This window comes from Vipera berus (genome assembly GCF_964194415.1).
Source record: "Vipera berus genome assembly, chromosome: 1".
Classification (NCBI taxonomy): domain Eukaryota; kingdom Metazoa; phylum Chordata; class Lepidosauria; order Squamata; family Viperidae; genus Vipera; species Vipera berus.
In genome coordinates, this window is record NC_138202.1 from 297,566,333 (window position 1) to 297,588,314 (window position 21,982).

The following is a 21,982-nucleotide window of genomic DNA, read 5'->3' on the forward strand; positions in this document are numbered from 1 at the left end:
CTGCAATTTTTTAGTTTTGTATAATATTACCGGTAATCCTTACGTTTGCATTATATGTTAGAAACCAGTAATTACATATAACACTATGGGGTTATGAAAATTAAAATGAATTTGATGGAGCATTGCAAGCTACTATCCACATTATATTTTCTTTTTCTTGAAAGTAATCTTTCAAATAGGAACAAAATTATTATGTCACCATGCCATCCCACATTTATCATCCAGCAATATAACACAGAGCAAAGTTACATTCCCATCTTCCTCCAGGTAGGGATCATCCATCAACCAGGAATTTGTAAATTCCAAGTTAAATTGAAATGGAATTAGAAAATCTGCAACAGACAAAAGCTTCTGCAGATAAAAAGCTAGATAAGGCCAACAGCCAATATTATCCAGCAAATTAAATCCTGCATAGTAGTAGACCACGGAGATCTACTCAGGAAGTTCCCAAACATAAACAGAAGGATAATAGTGTCTTCCACAATGCTCCCTAGCAGCAGTTATTTATTTGTTTGTTATTTATTTATTACGTTTCTAGACAATAACAGCAACAGCACTTAGCCTTATATACCTCTCCATGGTGCTTTACAGCCCTCTCTAAGTGGTTTACAGAACCAGTACATTGCCCCCAACAATGTGGGCCCTCATTTTACCAACCTCGGAAGGATGGAAAGTGAGTCAGTCTTGAGCCAGTCAGGATCAAAACTCCTGCCAATGGAAATGCAGAGTTAGTGGCTCAGTGGGTTAGGACGCTGAGCTTGTCGATCAGAAGGTTGGCAGTTTGGCGGGTCGAATCCCGAGTGCCGCGTAACAGGGTGAGCGCCTGTTACTCGTCCCAGCTTCTGCCAACCTAGCAGTTCGAAAGCACGTAAAAATGCAAGTAGAAAAATAGGGACCACTACGGTGGGAAGGTAATAGTGTTCTGTGCGCCTTTGGCGTCTAGTCATGCCGGCCACATGACCACGGAGACGTCCTCGGACAAGCACTGGTTCTTTGGCTTTGAAATGGAGATGAACACTGGCCCTTAGAGTCGGAAATGACTAGCACACATGTGCAGGGGAACCTTTACCTTTACCTTTACTGCTTTCTAACCACTGCACCACCACGGCTAGATTCTAGCAATTATTATTTAAGGTGTCTTGTTCATATGACATGGTACACAACAGATGTACAAAACATTCTAGGGATGTTTCACATAGCATCTCATTTTTTTCTTTTGGACCGTACCAATCTGGTCATTTCAGGGCTGGCAGTCCAACAATTTTAAGTTTAATTATCAATTGATTGATAAGGACAGGCACCACATGTGACCTGCCTCTGCATACTCATCCTGTCTTCCCCTCTTTTCTTCCCCATCTCAACCCAATTTAAATCCTACATTAGTGTAGCTACTCTGTGCATTTGATGAAGTAGTACCCCATGAAATTTTATTCCCTTTAATAACATTTGTTAGTTAGAAAAGTAACACTAGATTTCTGATTTTTTTTGCTACCATAGGCTACCACAGATCTCCTTTACAGTAATATGAAATTTTGCTCAGCTTTCTGCACAGTCAAGAAAACATGTAGTGTACATGGCTGAGAACTTCTAAATGATTTTATATCAATCCTTCATACACTGAAAATATTGTGAGGTTAGCTTTGTTTTCCTCTTACTGCCCACACATTTACTAGCCATGTGAAGTGACAATACATGTAAAAAATTTGCATGTAAATACTAGCATATTAGCATTCTCCACATAACAACACATTCTGATTGACAATAATGTGAAGGATCCCTTAAGTCAAACATGCAGTGAAGGGGGGGGCAGGGAAGGGCTATGCAAAGTTGTCCCCCCTTTAACATTCATGGTCAAAATTTGAGTGCGAATCTCCCCCACTTAACCTTCAGTCATGTTTTGAAACTTGCAGGTATCACCTGATGCTCACACATCATGGTTTCTATCAGCTTGCTCACACGAAGACCAGATGACAAAATCCTATCTCAACTATTGTAGAGGATTACTAATTTCCCCCCCCCAGAAGTAATATGCTTAGTTTACAATGTTAGAATAATGAAGGGATTCACTGAAGGTAGTCAGGTTTATTTCAGTCATAAATGTATCATGGAAATAAGGATTTAACGAATATGTGCTTACCATAAGGCTAAGTAAAACCGTGCACATCTCTCCCAATCATATGTTCCACTTGCTGCATGAAAGCCAAAGCAGCCTTAAGTACTGTGATGTATAGGAAGCACCACATGAAAACTGAAAAAAAGCCCCCAAAGTGAGATTTAAATAAACCCTGTCACCTTCCCATTTTCTACTCCACCTTCATTCTAGAGCAGCTGTCATGTGATTTCCTACCAGTCAGTAGAGCTACAGTGTTAGGCTTCCCTGACATCTCCTCCTCCTCCTCCCACTAGAGTTCAAGGCATATTCAAAATAGCTACAACAGTTTCCATACAGTTTCTCAGATTACTACTTAGTTGGGGGAATCCCATGCTTTATTAAGCGGGGGCTGCATCGACTAATCCTCTCTCTGAAGCAAAGCAAAGAGCCACACTAAGATGGCCTTCTGGGTATCTCTTTAGGAAAAGGAGAGCACCCAATCCTGTTGTCAATCCCGGCCCTTGGGACAACAATCAATGGTTTTCTTCTCCTTCCTGGCACTGATCCAAGACTTTAAATTTCTGAGGGAGAAACACAAGTGGTTCTCCATATCTTTGGTCAACGAGCACTGGATATCCAATATCCAGTTGAAAGATGAACTCACACGCACTGATTCCTGGCACTATAATTGCAATTAAAATAATAATTGGTTGCCTCCTGTCAAGATTTAAATCACAGCTGCACATCTTGTTAAAAGTTACCTGGTAGCTCTCATGTTTTTCCACAACTGTCACCAATTTTCAATAGTCTGCAAAAGTGCTGTCCGGGCAAATATCTGCATGGCACTGTAGTCTTTTCAATTGCTGCTCTTCCATTATTTGTTTTAGTGTGGTAAGAAAATAACAAAGCCACTTCTACTTGTGGTAGTCCTTGACGTATAAGTTTGTTTAGTGACTATTCAAAGTTACAACGGCACTGAAAAAAGTGGCTTATGACCATTTTTCATGGCTATGACCTTTGCAGCATCCCCATGGTCGTGTGATCAAAATTCAGATGCGTGTTCAATTGACTCATATTTATGACCTGTTTCTGTGTCCCAAGATCATATGATCACCTTTTGCTACCTTCTGACAAGCAAAGTCAGCGGGAAAGCCAGATTCACTTAACTAAGTTATCAATTGCAGTGGTTCACTTAACAACTGAGGCAAGAAAGGTCATAAAATGGGGGCAAGACTCACTTAGGAAATATCTCACTTAACGGCAGAAATTTTGGCTCAATTGTGGTCGTAAGTTGAGGACTACCTGTATTAGTTGTAAGTAGAAGATGGCTGCTGGCAAACTGGTGTTTACTGGCCTTAGAGTCTTGTTGCCCAAACAGTTTGCAAGATAATCTCTAGTTTCCATGCTCAGAATAAATTGTGATCAGCCAGGTTTCTGGATTAACTCTGGCATACCTTAAAATTAAATTCTGTGGTTTTATTTATTTATTTATTTATTTATTTATTTATTTATTTATTTATTTTATTACATTTATATACCGCCCTTTCCCGAAGGACTCAGGGCGGTTTACAGGGTGATTAAAAACAAAAATACAAAAGTTAAAAACAGATTAAAAAAATTATATTCGTCCCTGCATAAGTAAAATCCCAGTTAAAATTAAAATTAAAACTAAAATTAAAATTCTCAGCCTGGGCCAGAGAGCTCGAAGAGCCAGGTCTTAATAGGAAAGGGCAAGTCTATGGGAAAAAATCAACTTACTACAAATGAGGCGAGATGGAACCTGATACAGCAACCTTTGACTGTACTCACTTGCCTACTTGCCTTGCTATGGGCAGTTCCTCACTTTTCCACAGGAACTCTTTAATAACCTTTAAACTAGAAAGAAGCAATGAATTTCTCATTTAAATAAATTGCCTTTTGATTTTCTTTTCTTTTTCCTAGTAGTTTCCTTCTCCACCAACTGACCTCTTCCAGGTACTGCATAATAAAGAAGATAGCCAATTTAATTGTAACCCACCTAGAGTTGCTGCGAGTGAGTCTCTAAATTTGATGAATAAAAATAAATACTGTTGAGAGCAGGTATTTGTTATTTTAGAACCCTGTCCGACAAGGAGAGCAGGTTCTGTGTTGGAAAGCTGGAAGCAACCTGCCAAGCACCAGGAAAATCAGAAGATCCAGACAGCTCAAATAGGTACAGGTAGTTCTCGACTTACGACCACAATTGAGCCCAACGTTTCTGTTGCTAAGTGAAATGTTTGTTAAGTGAGTTTTGCTCCATTTTATGAACTCTCTAGCCACAACTGTTAAGTGAATCACTTCAGTTATTAATTTAGTAATAAGGTTGTTCAGCGAATCTGGCTTCCCAATTGACTTTGCTTGTTCAGAAGGTTGCTAAAATGGGATCACGTGTGCCTGGGATACTGCAACCGTCATAAATATGAACCAGTTGTCAATCTTCTGAATTTTGACCGTGAGGATGCTGAAATGGTTGTTAAGTGTGAAAAATAGCCATAAGTCCCTTTCTTCAGCAATGTTGTAACTTCGAACTAAATGAACTGTTGTAAGTTGACTGCCTGTAGAAAGATTTATTGCAAGCTTGAGCTCTCTATAACAGGGGTCTTCAAACTTGGCCCTTTTATGACTTGTGGACTTCAATTCCCAGAATTCCTCAGCCAGACACGCTGGCTGAGGAATTCTGGGAGTTGAAGTCCACAAGTCATAAAAGGGCCAAGTTTGAAGACCCCTGCTCTATATGAACCTGAATTCCGAGTGGGAGATAAGCGTAGTAGGAATTCAAGCTGGGCTGAACTTAGAACTCAAAGAGAACATTTCATCCCTCAAGCAAAAAAACCCCCAATCCAAGTATGACAGAAAAGAAACACAAATGCAGAGTTACAGGGGTAAAAGGACCCTTGGCTTACAGGGCAGGGAGAGGGGCGGTAGAAGAGCACTAAAAAATAATCACGCATTTATTTATTTATTAAATTTTTACACCGCCCTTCTCCCGAAGGACTCAGGGCGGTGTACAGGGCAATAAATATCAAAATACAAAATACAAAAGTTAAAAAAGATTAAATACCGTATATACTTGAGTATAAGCCGACTCGAGTATAAGCCGAGACCCCCAATTTCACCCCCAAAAACTGGGAAAAGTTGTTGACTCGAGTATAAGCCGATCCGCTGTTCTGCAAGCCTCCGCCGCTGGCGGAGGCTGGATCCGCGCTCTGCAAGCCTCCGCCGCCAGCAGAGGCTCGATCCGCCATTTTGCAAGCCTGAATACACAGGAATACCCTGTGTGGCCGCGGCTCTCGGGGAAGCCCTGGCTGTCCGCTTCCTCGCTCCACGCTGCCATTCGGGGCCTGCGCGTTCCCCGGGCAAATCACGGCGCCCAGCAGGCGAGGAAACACGCCCGTTCCAGTCGCCCCCCCTTCCCTCAGGAGACGCGAAGCAAGTGACCGCCCGGAGCTTACCGAGGACTTGCGCGCGGCCGAGGCTTCGGTGCTTCCAGGATCGCGCGCACCTCTCCCAAGCCGCCGCCGTCCGGAGACCTGCCGAAGTTTGGGGAGGTTTGGGGAGGTGCGCGCGCACCTCCCCAAACCTCCCCAAATGTCGGCAGGTCTCCGTTCCTCCTGCCGACGTTTGGGGAGGTTTGGGCGCCTCCCCAAACCTCCCCAGGTCTCCGTTCCTCCGCGCAGACCTGCCGACGTTTGGGGAGGTTTGGGGAGGCGCCCAAACCTCCCCAAACGTCGGCAGGTCTGCGCGGAGGAACGGAGACCTGGGGAGGTTTGGGGAGGCGCCCAAACCTCCCCAAACGTCGGCAGGTCTGCGCGGAGGAACGGAGACCTGGGGAGGTTTGGGGAGGTGCCCAAACCTCCCCAAACGTCGGCAGGAGGAACGGAGACCTGCCGACGTTTGGGGAGGCGCCCAAACCTCCCCAAACGTCGGCAGGAGGAACGGAGACCTGGGGAGGTTTGGGGAGGCGCCCAAACCTCCCCAAACGTCGGCAGGAGGAACGGAGACCTGCCGACGTTTGGGGAGGTTTGGGGAGGCGCCCAAACCTCCCCAAATGTCGGCAGGTCTGCGTGGAGGAACGGAGACCTGGGGAGGCGCCCAAACCTCCCCAAACGTCGGCAGGAGGAATGGAGACCTGGGGAGGTTTGGGGAGGCGCCCAAACCTCCCCAAACGTCGGCAGGTCTGCGCGGAGGAACGGAGACCTGGGGAGGTTTGGGGAGGCGCCCAAACCTCCCCAAACGTCGGCAGGAGGAACGGAGACCTGGGGAGGTTTGGGGAGGCACCCAAACCTCCCCAAACGTCGGCAGGTCTGCGCGGAGGAACGGAGACCTGGGGAGGTTTGGGGAGGCGCCCAAACCTCCCCAAACGTCGGCAGGAGGAACGGAGACCTGCCGATGTTTGGGGAGGCGCCCAAACCTCCCCAAACGTCGGCAGGAGGAACAGAGACCTGGGGAGGTTTGGGGAGGCGCCCAAACCTCCCCAAACGTCGGCAGGAGGAACGGAGACCTGCCGACGTTTGGGGAGGTTTGGGGAGGCGCCCAAACCTCCCCAAACGTCGGCAGGAGGAACGGAGACCTGCCGACGTTTGGGGAGGTTTGGGGAGGCGCCCAAACCTCCCCAAACTTCGGCAGGTCTCGGACGGCAGTGGCTTGGGAGAGGTGCGCGCGATCCCAGAAGCACCAAAGCCTCGGCCGCACACAAGTCCTCGGTAAGTTTTTTTGTTGACTGGAGTATAAGCCGAAGTGGAATTTTTCAGCCCAAAAAGTGGGCTGAAAAATTCGGCTTATACTCAAGTATATACGGTAATTATGCCCAATATAATACAATAATTAAAAACTATGCTAAAACCTGCGAGTCCCTTGGACTGCAAGGCGATCAAACCGGTCAGTCCTAGAGGAGATCAACCCTGACTGCTCTTTAGAAGGCCAGATCCTGAAGCTAAAACTCAAATACTTTGGCCACCTAATGAGAAGGAAGGACTCACTGGAGAAGAGCCTAATGCTGGGAAAGATTGAGGGCACTAGAAGGGGACGACAGAGAATGAGGTGGCTGGATGGAGTCACTGAAGCAGTAGGCGTGAGCTTAAATGGACTCCAGAAGATGGCAGAGGACCGGAAAGCCTGGAGGAACATTGTCCATAGGGTCGCGATGGGTCGGACACGACTTCGCAACTAACAACAACATGCTAAAACCCAAACCCCAAACCCCAAACCCATCAGACCAGGCCGGATTGTTCAAATAAATAGGTTTTTAGATCGCGTCGGAAGGAGCGAAGGTCGGGGGCCATCCGGAGCTCAACCAGCAAATGAAACACGTGTTTCAATTTCCCAGCTTTTTCACTGTCTCTTGAAAGGATAATGGAATGCTTGCTAAAATAAAGTAAGCGCGCCTTCCAATTTCTCTGAAGAGTCAGAACAAAAAGTTTGGTCTTAAGGATCATACATATTCTGATCCGCAAACTCTGATCTGCAGAATGCAAAATCAAAATGGGTCGTATTTTGGTATCATCAATAATGCCCAAATTTGACTTCAGGACACTACTTAGTCCCCTCTGCTGCTGCCCCATCATCCTTGAGTTAACTTAATTTACATTCATGATGACCTAATCGAAGGGTGGGCAACCTTGGATCTTTTATGACTCATGGACTTTAGCTGGCTCAGGAATTCTGGGAGTTGAAGACCACGTCATAAAAGAGCCAAGGTTGCCTACCCCTGAATCCTAACCCATCTCTTTTCAGAGGCTCAGTTCATGCGCTGGCTGCCAGGCAGAAGGGGGATTTATGATAGAAACCAATTCTTACTACCAGTGCTTTTTTTGTAAAAGAAAAAGGTGCCGGAACTCACACATGTCATACAACCCGCCATGCCTACCCTACAAGGTTCCATCCAAAAAAGGTGCCGGAACTCCGTTCTGAGCATTCTATGAGAAAAAAGCCCTGCTTACTACCACCATTTCCATGCTTTGACAATCCAGTTCCCACAGAACCTTCACTATCCTTCCAACTGACATTCAAGACCTAATTCATTTGAAAAACATGCCTCATGGCTGGTGTATTGATTCAATATGCACGAAGCAGCCCTGAACATAGTTTTAAAATCCTTTTAAGTTATCATAACAGGAATTCTCACATATCCTGCTTAGAGTTGTCTGAATGGATTACTACCGTAGCTTAGAAATAAATATTAGTAAACCTATACTAAACAGTTTCCATGTTTCTACTATCTGTCATTCCAATATAAAGATCATCACCTAACATTGACACGTGCGAGAATCAGACTGATTCACATATTATACAACAAAAAAAGTACTATTAAAAGCAGAGATATCCAACTTCGGCAAGTTTAAGACTCGTGGACTTCAGTGCTCACAATTCCCCAGCCAGCTATGCTATGTAGCTGCCCTGTTCCAGAGTGATCAGCTGCAAATGGTAGCCTTCAAGAACCAGCTTCATTATGGAACTATAAAAAAACAGGAAGTAGAGATCTGAAGCCACAAACTCCTGTTCTTTCATCATTAGAACTGTCACGAGGAAGCGATAATTGTCCATTGCTGTGAAATAGTGAATAAAAAGAATTCTAGCTTTGTTACGCCCGGATGGCCACACACCCACCAAACTAGCAGCTACTCTTTTCAATGGATCTGGCAGGAATAAGGCACACACACACCATGCTTCTTCAACATACATACAGATTTTAAGGGGTTGTGTGTTTTTTTTCATTTCAAAGGAGGAAGAGAAGAATAGGATATCCTTTATAAAGAGAAGTATATACTGTATTTGCTCCCAGTTCTTTAAACTAGGAAAGACCACAGGAAGGAAAAGCACAAATTCCACCCCCCCCTCCAGTTTCCTCATCATGAGCAAATATCTGATCAGACTAGAAGCATTCATCCCCATTCTTCCCTTAGCCTTCACCAACCCAATATTCTTCTGAGTGTTGGTTAACAAGCAGTGCTTTTTTGTAAAAGAAAAAGGTGCCGGAACTCACACATGTCATACAGCCCGCCTTGCCTACCCTACAAGGTTCCATCCAAAAAAGGTGCCGGAACTCCGTTCTGAGCATTCAATGAGAAAAAAAGCCCTGCTAACAAGCCTCTTATAGCCAGCCAGCTCAGCCACAATTGAAAACTCTGCATAGCTAGAGAAAAGCACAGAAGGTTAGCACAACTAGGAAAACTAGAGATGCCCAAAGCGATAAGCAAAGCTAGTCTGGATTTCAGAACACAAGAGTGCTTCTGAAAAGGTCTAAAGCAGAGGGAGGCAGCACAGGAAGAATTTCAGGCAGAAAGGAGATAAGGACAAGAGCCTGAAGCTCTTAAAATACATGACTTTCGCCTAGCCCCAATTGCACCCTCTTCCCATTGCTTTTCAGAGGTCTTCAAACTCGGCCCTTTTATGACTCATGGACTTCAACTCCCAGAATTTCTCAGCCAGGCATGCTGGCTGAGGAATTCTGGGAGTTGAAGTCCATGAGTCATAAAAGGGCAGAGTTTGAAGACCCCTTTTTTTTGGTCCCCTTCCTAGCAGAGAAAATAAAGCAAGAATGAACCATGGAAGCAACGGCAGCTGCTTTTTCTTCCCACAAAGCCTTTCTCCACTCAAGATTTGTGATTCACTCAGCCCCTGCCCCCCCCCCATTTATCACATCAGTAATGCTGGAGAAGGAAGAGGAAACTAATTAGGCAAGGGAAAGGACAAGAGACTTGGTGCAGAAGCAAGTAAGAAAATATTTCAATATTTCCCATGTGGTGTCCTCCAGATGTGTGGGATTATAATTCAAACCGGCCCCAATTCTCATGCATTCAGATCTTCTCTGAAATGTTTCTTTTTTTTCTATTTAACCCCATGTAGTTGATATATTATTTAATGTATTGTTACTATGCAAATGCTTTTGGATAAGAAGCAATATAAAAAGTTATTAAATAATATATCATCCTTCACCACGTTATTTGTTCTGTTTAGGGAAACCAAGAATGAAGCCCACGCATTGCATTCTCCATGTGCTGAGGAATGAACCCCTATCTTCTAGGGTATGTAAGACTAGCAATACATGTAACAGGCCCATCAGGAGAGGAAAAAAAAGGTTAACTAAATCTACAGGATCAAAGCAGAGAACAAAAGGGGATCGAATGATCAAATCCCAGGTCTTAGCCTACAAAGAAAGCTATAAAAACACGAGCATTTTAATGGCAATGATCATTAAAGTGAACACCTTAACCTCTTTACAGTAAGAGAATGGAACTAGAGCAAAATGTCAGGAAGAACTTGCAAAGACAGCCCCAACTCACTATTGCTAAGAAGCCCATCCAACTCTCCAAAGTATGCCTAGCTAGGAGAGTGTTTCAGGTCAGATCACCCTGTGTAGATTTCCTCAGCAACCTTCCCAGAGCCTCTTGCCTCTTTCTACCTGTCCGTTCCACAGAGTAGACTGTTGTCCCCACAAGAGCTGCTTCTAGCTATACAGACAGGTTAACAACACATAGGCCATTCCTATTACCAGAAGCACAAGCCAGCATTGATTCCAGGAATTTAGTAAATACATGGCAGGTTGGGAGAGGAGGGGCAGGGTTTCATAATTGTTTCTCTTCCTATCATCTGTTCCAAACCTCAGCTTCACCGTCTGTGTGTCTGCATGTTTTCACTTACAGTTACGCGCATATTGACTAGGCTTCTTACTGTATAAGATGGGAACCGACAAAATACATATTTTGGTACTGGGCGAAAAACCGTAACTTATTCTTTTTTTCCCCAGGCAGACACAATAATTCTATATAACTACTGGATCACCTTGAAAAATACAGATGAGTTATCCAACTCGTGATATATTGTAACCCTGCCTCTGTCTTTCCTGTATTCTCCATCTTTGCAGATAACACGTGCATGAGGGACTGCAGGCAGGACACCTATTTGTATGGCCAACTCACCAATGTGGTGTGGAAAGCAAACCCTCCCCCCTTTTTCCCCCCTCCCTTAAGCTTCCAGGTGCCAGGGATAAGGTTCGTTACGCCAAATAAGCACACAGAGATACAAGAATCACGCAGCAACGCGTAACAACACATCGTCCAGCTGTCAAGTGCACATAGGGACGCGTTGGGGGTCACTCACGTGTCTCCGTCCTCGGATAGGAAAGCAAGGGTCTCCAACAGTTGCTGCCTGAGCCTCTCTTCCTCCTCGTTCTCCTTCTCGGGGTTAGGCTCCCCTTGCAGCCCGGTTAAGGACTCCACAATAGACGAAGAGCCGTAACTCGAATCGAGCCTCTCGTCTGCCGGTTCCTCTTTGCCTTGACTGTGAGATCCAGGGATTTTATCCAACGGGATCCTTCCGGGAGCCGGCGAGCGGGGCTCTGCTTCCCCAGGCTGGCCATGCAGTGAACGGATGAAATCGATACCCGAGTCGCACTGTCCTTCTTCCAGGTACGCGCCGCCTCCGCCGCCACCTTCCAGCAGCATCTCTTTCTTCTCCCCGTAGCTCCGGAGCTCCGACATGGTCCCCAGCGCAGGAAGGGACGAGGTTCTCCCCCAAGAGAGACGGGGGGGCCTGGCGCTTAGGAGACCGGCACCCGAAAACAAGGAGAAAGTGAAAACCTCGGAAAGCTCATGCCGACAACAGAGCAAACCCAAAGCCTGTGTAAAGAAACTGCAAGCAGAGCTGCCTGCTCCGCCTGCGTTCCTCCCAGCCGCAATAAAATCCGCCTCTTCCCCTCCCATTGGAGAGCGCCGCCTGGCGTCGCGCGTGGAAATGACTTCCTCCTCCGCTCGCCTTGGAACCCGCTCGGCTACACCCGTTATATCAGGGGTCTTCAAACTTGGCCCTTTTATGACTTGTGGACTTCAACTCCCAGAATTCTGGGAGTTGAAGTCCACAAGTCATAAAAGGGCCAAGTTTGAAGACCCCTGCGTTATATAGTACAACAGTTGTCCGGCCCTGAGGTGACACTTGTCCTCTTCTCCTTAAAGGTAAAGGTTCCCCCCCCCCCCCGCACATGCATGATAGTCGTTTCCGACTCTAGGGGCCGGTGCTCATCTCCGTTTCAAAGCCGAAGAGCCAGCGCTTGTCTGAGGACGTCTCCGTGGTCATGTGGCCGGCATGATTGGACGCCAAAGGCGTACGGAACGCTGTTACCTTCCCACCGGAGTGGTCCCTATTTTTCTACTTGCATTTTTACGTGCTTTCGAACTGCTAGGTTGGCAGAAGCTGGGATGAGTAACAGGCGCTCACTCTGCTACACGGCACTCGGGATTCGACCCGCCAAACTGCCGACCTTCTGATCGACAAGCTCAGCGTCCTAACCGACTGAGCCACCGCGTCCCTCCTCTTCTCCTTAGGAAGGCGCTAACATGGAACTCTTTCGAATAGCACTTGTGCATTGAGACGATGCCGCTGAGATTTCGAATGTATTGATTTTTGAGGTCGAGTGTTATACTGGGAATTCCTTTCCCCCACACCGATTTATTTATTTAGCATATGGGGCTGGTCACACACAGAATTAAAAGCACTTCATGTTTACAAGTTAGAACGGTTAAAACAATTTTTTTTTTAAAAAAAGAAGCAATTATAAAACCTAAGAGGAAAACAGAAATCACATTTCAGAGTTTAATGTCGAGTTTGGAGATCCGGTCAGCCTTGACTGAATTACAGCTCTAACTAAACGGAATAAATACACGTGGGGCAAGGGCAGATGTTAGAAAGCAACTCAGCTCGGCAGTTTTTAGATGCTGAACTTAATAAATCTGCAATGATCCTCTGCAGATCTATCTTCAACTACAATAGGGTGGCAAACAGCAGAGAACTCCTGCATCTGGGTTCTTGCAGCCTTTATACAAATGAACACATTTTTTTTAATTTTAATTCCATTTATATCCCGCCCTTCTCCGAAGACTCAGGGCGGCTTACAAGCTTAGCAGTAGCCTTCATTCTATGTATATGCCTGCTTATTAGGGCTTTCACACACACCCCAAGCGGCATTATTACAAAGTCAGCTTAATTGCCCCCAACAATCTGGGTCCTCATTTTACCTACCTCGGAAGGATGGAAGGCTGAGTCAACCTTGAGCCTGGTGGGATGCGAACCTGCACTAATTGCAGGCAGCTGGTGTTACTTAAGGAGGCATTAGCCCACTGCTCCACCAAAGCATGCAAATAATGCACATCTAGGAACCATTTCTCTTTCAGTCCGCCTCATGTGTTCAATATGGTATGCAAATACAAGTAGTCCTCAACTTACAACAGTTCATTTAGTGACCCTTTGAAGTTACAACAGCACTGAAAACAACTGACTCAAGACCGTTTTTCACACAACCATCGCAGCATCCCCCCCCATGGTCACGTGATCAAAATTCAGATGCTTGGCAGCTGACTCGTATTTATGACGGTTGCAGAGAACAGTAACTTGCATGAAAATTAGAAACATTCTTCATCTTTCTTTTCATATTTTAAAAGAAAGCCCAGCAACTCCTATAGCCAGGATCAATATTGGCAAATAACGTGCAATAAGAATTCTTGCACTGCCTTAGGACCTACAGGAAACTCACTACTGCTCTGGGGTTTTGCAGCAGCCAGCTCTACTAAACTAAATTAAACTGAACAACTATACTTTAACTTCACGTGTGTAGAATGAACCTGGTCCACATAATATTTTCATTGTGTTGCATAAATCCAGGAAATTATGTTAATTGAGTAAGCATGATTCAGTGAACCATGAGGAAGGGTGACATCAGTGTCTGAGTGAATAAAGTCATCACAGTATTACCAACTGGAGCCAGAAAAATCACATACCACCAAAGCAATAATGTGAATTTTAAAGTTAAAGGTAAAGGTTCCCCCGCACATGCGTGCTAGTCATTTCTGACTCTAGGGGCCGGTGCTCATCTCTGTTTCAAAGCCAAAGAGCCAGCGCTTGTCCGAGGACGTCTCCGTGGTCATGTGGCCGGCATGACTAGACGCCAAAGGCGCACGGAACGCTGTTACCTTCCAACCGTAGTGGTCCCTATTTTTCTACTTGCATTTTTACGTGCTTTCGAACTGCTAGGTTGGCAGAAGCTGGGATGAGTAACAGGCGCTCACTCTGTTACGCAGCACTCGGGATTCAACCCACCAAACTGCCGACCTTCAGATCGACAAGCTCAGCGTCCTAACCCACTGAGCCACCGCGTCCCTCGAATTTTAAAGCTAGTACAAACAAATTGCTTGATCCTGTTTAACAGATTGGCACCTTAAAATCTGGTTTTAAAGTATAAAATGGCTTCAGTTTTTATCCTCTGACCTTATTGTTACAGTAATGCTGAATTGCAGAAAACAACCGTATAGAACCTTTTCTTGGACTCCCCCGTGTAATAATTGAAGTTATAAAATTGACCTGTAGGAAGAAGACTGAATCTGAGTGGCTGAGAGGTTAGAAGGTCTTGAAAGTAGACACAGGCTTGAATACTTAAATGATTTCTTAATCATTTAAGCCAAACCCTATAGAGCAGGGCTTTTCAACCTTTTCACTCATTGTACCACTTTTAGGATATGGCAACATCCAAGTACCACCAGTCGCCTAGCAAAGTATCAAAAACTTGATGACCCCCCAAAAAAAGGAAAAAAGTGATGAAGCACAGGTAGTCCTCGACTTACAACAGTTCGCTTAGTGACTGTTCGAAGTTACAATGGCACTGGAAAAAATGCCCCCCAAGCCACAGCCGAGGAAGACACCTGCCTGCCCGCCTGGCGGCGCTCTTCCTCCTACCTGAGGTTTTCATTGTTGTGAGCAATTCTGTTGAGGTTTGGCAGTGGGGGTGGGGTGGGGTGTTTGGTTTTTATTCCCCCCATCTGCTGGGTGGTTGCAGCAGGTTTTGGTCCCTTCACATGACCCTGGGACACTGTGACCGTCATAAATATGAATCAGTTGCCAAGCATCTGAATGTAAATCACAAGACCCTGGGATGCTGCAACATTCCAGCTGAGCGGCGCTTCTTCTGGGCTCAGCAGAAGAGCCAGGATCAGCACTGAGCTCCAGCTGGAGGCTGGCGCTGATCCTGGTGCTTCCGCTGAGCCCTGACAGCCCTGCAGCTCCAGCCATCTCTCGCTCAGGCTTGTGTGGTGCTGCCACCGATTCAGCTCATTCCCCTCCCCCGCTACCACTTTTCTAGGATGGTTGTGTACCACCTGCCAGGTGCCAATGTACCACAGGTGGTACCTGTACCACTGGTTGAAAAGCCCTGCCATAGGGCACGGGTGTCAAACTTACCACATCACGTGACGTGACGTGATGTATAGCAACTTTCTTTGCATTGCCGGAGCTGGGGTGGGCATGGCCTCTGTATGATGCAACCAGCCCATGGGCCGGCAGTTTGAAACCCCTGACCTAGGTGTTTTGGCTTGTTTAAGTACAAGATATTCATGATCCCATGAACTCCCATGAACTTTGACGTCCATGCCAAGATTCAGAATCCTTCTGAGAGTGAGATAAGCTGCGTTTAAATTTGATAAACAAATAAGACCAATTTGATTGATGCAGCTCTAGTTTGCAATGCCTCCTTGTAAAACTTTATGCAGTTAGACCCAGCATACCTTCCCTAGCCATCTTTGCTGAACCAAGTGAAATTAAACACATACTGGACTAAGGCTTGGCTGGAGTGAGTAATGCACTTGATGAAGGCCAGTGTAGTGAGACTGACTCTTGAGAAGACAAACTGTAGGTAGTTTCTGTATCCAGAAAGTCAGAAGACGGTTTGTTTAGGATGGGGTTCCATTGTCAGGAAGAAGCAGTCATCAGCAGTCCTTGGGGGAGAAGGGACTCACACAATTAGCTTTTTCACTGGAGGCACACATACACAGTGGCCAAGAGTGACAAACTTGTAGCTGCAGCTGATTCTTCTACTATATTTTTCTTTGGCTAATTTACCTTAGTGATTTCTTATTTGAATTGTTGTAATATTCTCTAAGCCATGTAAAGTTTCTATTCCAGCGGAGTGCAGCTATTCAGTTGCTGAATGACAAACAGAGTCAGAGCCACACTATACCCAATTTATTCTGATTGCTTGTTTCTAATACAAAGTCAAACAAATGACACTGAACAATGAACTGTATGTCTGTGTATACCAGTTTAGATTATTGGTACGTTCTAACTTATGGTAAGGTCTATGAGTAGATTCCAGAAAAGTGGGGAAATATAGGTAAGCAGGAGAAGAATATATGATTTAAAAAAAATCACAAAAAGATTTAGGTTCACATATTTCAGTACATCATGCTCTACTTAAGCATGGCTTTTGAATGTTTTAAATCACAATTTGTTAAGCCATAGATCATTGTTTTAAAATGCACCAGTTTATGCTCATATAACATGCTAAGTGGAAGTAAAACAAACCATAATAGATTAGCTAACATAAAATTCATAGATCATTGATTCTTTCTTGGTCTTTCTCAGGGCTGTTAGTAACCATTAATCTAAGTGTACTGTAGAAATTTCCCAAATAAGAAATATGGCTTCAAATAACTTGATTCATTAAGAATTTTTTAATTAGCAGATAAATCAGAAGGAGTCCAGGACTAGAATTATTCTCACAGGGTCATTCGTCATGTTAGCCAATTAAAATGGATGCTTGATGGAATTTGTTAGGCCTAAACTGCATTAAAACTTTTTTTTATTTATCTATTCATATGTGAAAAGCAGAGAATGATTGGATTCTGAGCTAGCAATGACTGAATAGAACAAGAATAATAGAATCACAAGGTTGGAAGAGACCTTAGTCATTTATTCAAACCTCTTATGTTTCTTTATGGTGGCAAGAAGCACAATACAAATATTTTAAAATGTGTGAGTGAAAAAATAAGAATGTAGGAAATACGTGGTGGTGCAGTGGTTAGAATGCAGTATGGCAGGCTGATTCTCCCCAGAGCCTGGAGTTCGATCTTGACAGGGCTCAAGGTTGATTCAGCCCTCCATCCTTCCGAGGTCAGTAAAATGAAGACCCAGATTGTTGGGGGCAATAGGCTGACTCTGTAAACTGCTTAGAGAGGGCTGTAAAGCACTATGGAGCAGTATATAAGTCTAAGTGCTATTGCTATATTAAAAATAAGAAAACATTATATTATATTTATAATAATCTTATTATGATAGCCACATCTGTACATTCAGTATTTCTGACCTCCCAATGCCATCTGGTAGCTGTGGGCATAGGATATTGTGCTAACTTGATCAGAGCAGGCTTCCAACAGCTGGGAAAGGCTCTTTGAAAAGGCAGCACATTTCAAACACACAATACATAGTCAAACAGTTCAACTTTTGCCTTGGCAAATATGTTCCCAGCCATAGCTGTCATAGCAAAAAAAGTCTCAGATGTGGTTGCTTGATTCCTCTTCAAGGTCCCCCTTGATGGCTCATGCAATTCTGTTGGCTCTTCTTCCTCTTCACTTCTCTCAGCCATGATCCACCCCCAGGTGACACACAATGGGGCACGTCTCTTCCTTGATCTTCTACCAGCCATCAAATGAAATAAAATCACAGATGAAAACAGATTAAAAGTTTCGTTCCTGAAGTTCCACTTTGGCCAAGCTACCAAAGCCACGAGCCCTCTCTCTTTCGACATTTTGTCACTTGTAGTTTTTTGATCTCGTCCTTTATTTTTCTTTTATCTGCTTAGCCTACCTCTTTCTCATGAGTAAGCTTTCTAGTGCTCATAAATTAACAGCTTTGCCATTTGTCACTCTTGAACAAATCCGTTTCCCATTTGATCTTCTCAGGTTGTTTCTTCTTCTAGGCCAGGGGTGTCAAACTGCCGACCTGTGGGCTGGATGCGTCATGCTGAAACGGCACCCACCCCAGCTCCGGCAATGAGGAAAAAGTCGTGATATGTCACATCACGTGACGTGGCGAGTTTGACACCCCTGTTCTAGGCTAATCCCTTTCTTCTCTTCCTATCCATTGTTTCCAGGCTAACTTCTCGTCCTCTCTTTTCTCTTCCTGGGGATCTGTCAATGCCTGGGGGAGTTCCTTCTGTGCACAATTTCACAAGTTTTATGTCCTTTCCTGAATTCTAAGTATTCTTTCTCTCAGTTCTTCGGAAACAATGTCCCCATCCTTTGGGAAGCCTCTGATATCCTTGCAGACTTCACGGTGTCTGCTGAGAAGCCTCTTATCTCTTTCCACGATCTAAATGTCTATTTTTCAAATATCTAAAGAAAAAGCACCTTTGGGACCCCCATGATCTAGTTAGTTTTATTTCCTCCCATTTACCTGTAATATCCAAGGAGATGCAGTTTCCTCCGTTTCTGAGCTCTTCCCATTACCATGCTAGGCACAAAGATTCCTATGTTAATTTCCTAAATTCTCAAAAAACCTGCTTCTCCTAGGGAGTACATCTGTTGTTCTTGAAAGATGTTTGACTGGCATCTAGGAGAGTTAGGTTCATGTCCCATCAGACAGTGGGGGGAGTCTGGACCTTTCATTCTCTCTCAACACCATTTACCTCCTAGTGCCATAGTCATGGGAAAACAGATTAGCCCTTTTGTATGCTGCCTTGTTCTCTCAGAGGAAACAGGCTATAAGTATAACATACTGTTTAGATATGTGAAATAAGTAAATGAAATGCCAGAGGCAGGAGATGTGAAACTACTCCAAGGAGAGGGTGATTTCTGTCAGGGATGCTGATGTCTCTCCTATTCAGCTCCTTGGAGGTGGTTCTCTGAATTTGAGAGACAGAGATGCTGATTGGCACACAAATCACAACTCTGGTTATTCTGAGTAATAATTTTGTTTTCCTGCTGATGAAGTAAAGTATTTTATTTTCTACTCTTTTCTCTTTAGGGCAATATTTTCTATGGGGGAGTTACAGTCTGTGTTTGAGAGGCCACACTGCCAGAATTTAGGAGAACTGGGGCCACCATCTCTACTTTCTTTCTGCTATCATTTTTTTTCTCTTTGCCTCCCCCTCTTCCCTTTCCCCAACCTCTCACTCAGCAAGCTGCTAGAGAAAGCACAGATTGCTCTTCCAGTGCTTTTTTTGTAAAAGAAAAAGGTGCCGGAACTCACACATGTCATACAACCCGCCTTGCCTACCCTACAAGGTTCCATCCAAAAAAGGTGCCGGAACTCCATTCTGAGCGTTCTATGAGAAAAAAAGCCCTGCCCTCTTTCCAGCTACTATAATTTGTAGAGCCACTCACCAGTTTGATGACTTTTTGAGTAGCTACATCCCAGTAAGGATACTTTCCAATTCTTTCAACCACTGTTCCCTCTAGTTGCCTCTTGGGTGTACAAAAAAAAAATCTCTACCAGCCCCTTACATGTCTATGGAGATTCTCAGAGCTGAAGAAGCTTCTTAGATGAGAAGCAAAACATCTTCAAAGAAAAACAAGGAAATCCAGTTGCCTCTTTAAAAAGCACCTTTGGAACAGCCCCTTAGATGTTAATAGACAAAAATATCAGCAAACAAATAACCTGGCTAGCTAGCTAGCACTCAGTGAATCTTTTTGTGAATCTTTCTGTGGCTATATATAAAAAAAATAACAACCACCACCATGTAAGATATGATCATTGACAAACAACTACACATGAGGTAATGGTATGAGACAATTGTTAGAAGAGCAAACACAGTTGTTAGCTACATCAGAAAAGCCATTGTATCAAAGATATATAAAATGCTTACAAATTTCTTTTAACTGTCTACCTAGAGTATTGTATACAGTTCTGGGCACATTTGCAGAAGGATATTGACAGTATAGTTAGTACAGTATAGTTATAGTTAATATAAGTTCAGAAAAGGACCACAAAGATGACACCGGAACTTGAAATTACACTTCTCTACAAACAGGCTGAAGGAATTGAGGACATTAGTTTAGAGAAAAGGAGAGATATAATGAAGTATTCAGGACCATAAAAAAGTGCCACAGGGAAAATGGTCAGGAACGTTTTGCTAATGCCACAATATTTGCCAATATTTAGACCCCATTTAGGGACGCGGTGGCTCAGTAGGTTAGGACGCTGAGCTTGTCGATCAGAAGGTCGGCAGTTTGGCGGGTCGAATCCCGAGTGCCACGTAACAGAGTGAGCGCCTGTTATTTGTCCCATATTCTGCCAACCTGGCAGTTCGAAAGCACGCAGAAATGCAAGTAGAAAAATAGGGACCACTACGGTGGGAAGGTAACAGCGTTCCGTGTGCCTTTGGCGTCTAGTCATGCCGGCCACATGACCATGGAAGACGTCCTCGGACAAGCGCTGGCTCTTCGGCTTTGAAACGGAGATGAGCACCGGCCCCTAGAGTTGGAAACGACTAGCACGCATGTGCGGGGGAACCTTTACCTTTACCTTTTAGACCTCATTTAAATATAAGGAAAAACAACCCAGTTTAGATACAGAGGTGGTGGCTTCTCCATCTCTAGAGTATTTTTCAGAAGAGGCTGGATAAATCACCTCTCAAAATGGTTCAAAGTAGCTTTCTTGCATATTTCAGAAAATTCAAGTACCGGTATAATATAGGATTCTTGTGGTCTCTTCAAATTCCATAATTTTATTATTGTTTCTTTGAATAAAAACTATAATAGATTTTTTTGCTAGCAATTAAGTCCTACAGCCTACCAGCAGATGGCAATCCACACTAGGAAAGGAAAGCAGAAAAAAGCCTGTCATAACTTTTACATGCAGAATATATCTACACAGGACAAATGTGTATGGAATATTGTGGTAATTACTGTTGCATGCAGAGTTATATTTTTTTACATTAATAGTTTAGTGAACATTATATATAAATGTGGTACCCAAGGGGTTATTGAAACTGTTAAAAAACAAGTTATTATATTGCCCGTTTTATGCTAGTACATGGTCAGAGTTTTTTAATTTAGCAAAGGTTCTGATCATTCCAATCGATTCTATTTAAGTTTTTTACTCTCAGATGTCCATAACTTTGTTAACCAAATGTAGCTAAATTCTGCTACAACATGTGCTTAGATTACAGTCCATAAATTAAAAGTGGCCTTTATTTTATACTGGGATTACGTGGAAATCTCTTTCTCTCTCTACACACATGCATCCGCGCGCACCCACAACCCCCTCCCCCCCACAGGCACATTCTACTACTTGTCTATCACTAAGCTTCTGTGGAGCAATTGTAGCATATTTTAATAGTGATCATCTTTCTTGTTGAAAACTAATGAAAGAATCAAGCTATTTCCAACTGATGAATGCCTTTCCTAAGATAACTTCAGTTTTCATAATTCATCACTCTTATTTTATTCAATAGCTGGGATCTGCCAGATATTCTCCTTCTTGCTCTTCTTCTTGGGAGAAATGGATGAGATATACTTAGAGTGTCTGTGTCTTTGATGCTATAATGGAGTTGGTGCCATGGGAAGTCAGCCCCCCCCGAAAGAAATATTTTTGGGAGTATTAAAAGGCAGAATATTACCGGTATATTTCCCCAAAGGATCTTAAAGGCAGAAACCAACCCCCTCCCCTAAAATCAACAATCCCTCACACCAAAAAAATCCAGCCACAGGACATAGTCATCAGCCACAGCCCCAGGGAAGCAGGATTATGATCTTTGGGGCATAACAGAATTAACCCACCACCATCAGAATACCAGAAAGGCACACTGAACCTCAGGTCAAAGTTCATGTCACAGGAACAGCTCCAAACAAAAGCCTAAGAAGTTATAAAAACCCACCACTCCCTACTACATGTGGTCAGCTTTCCCAGAGTCAAATTTGTGTCTGGCTCTCCTCTTCAATAAACTACAACCTTCTTTCTAAAGCAGTTTCCATTTTGATTATTCCCAGCTTGGATTGGACTCTGATGAAGATTTTTCTTTCAACAGTGCCATAATGCTTTTACCCTTCCCCTTGTAACTATTGGATGACGTATGAAGAATTCTGACTCCACCAGTCAGACATGCTCCTTCTGCGT

At 44.1% G+C, this 21,982-nt stretch overlaps 1 protein-coding gene across 1 annotated transcript in view; it reads right to left on the minus strand.

Moving 5' to 3' along the window:
- Positions 1-11,863, minus strand: part of NFKBIE (NFKB inhibitor epsilon) — a 37,926-nt gene extending 26,063 nt beyond the window's left edge. The window contains exon 1 of the mRNA XM_081325411.1: positions 11,210-11,863. Within this exon, the coding sequence (XP_081181537.1) occupies positions 11,210-11,811 (602 nt within the window). The 5' untranslated portion in view covers positions 11,812-11,863. The remainder of the gene's footprint in view (positions 1-11,209) is intronic.
- Positions 11,864-21,982: the final 10,119 nt, after the last annotated feature.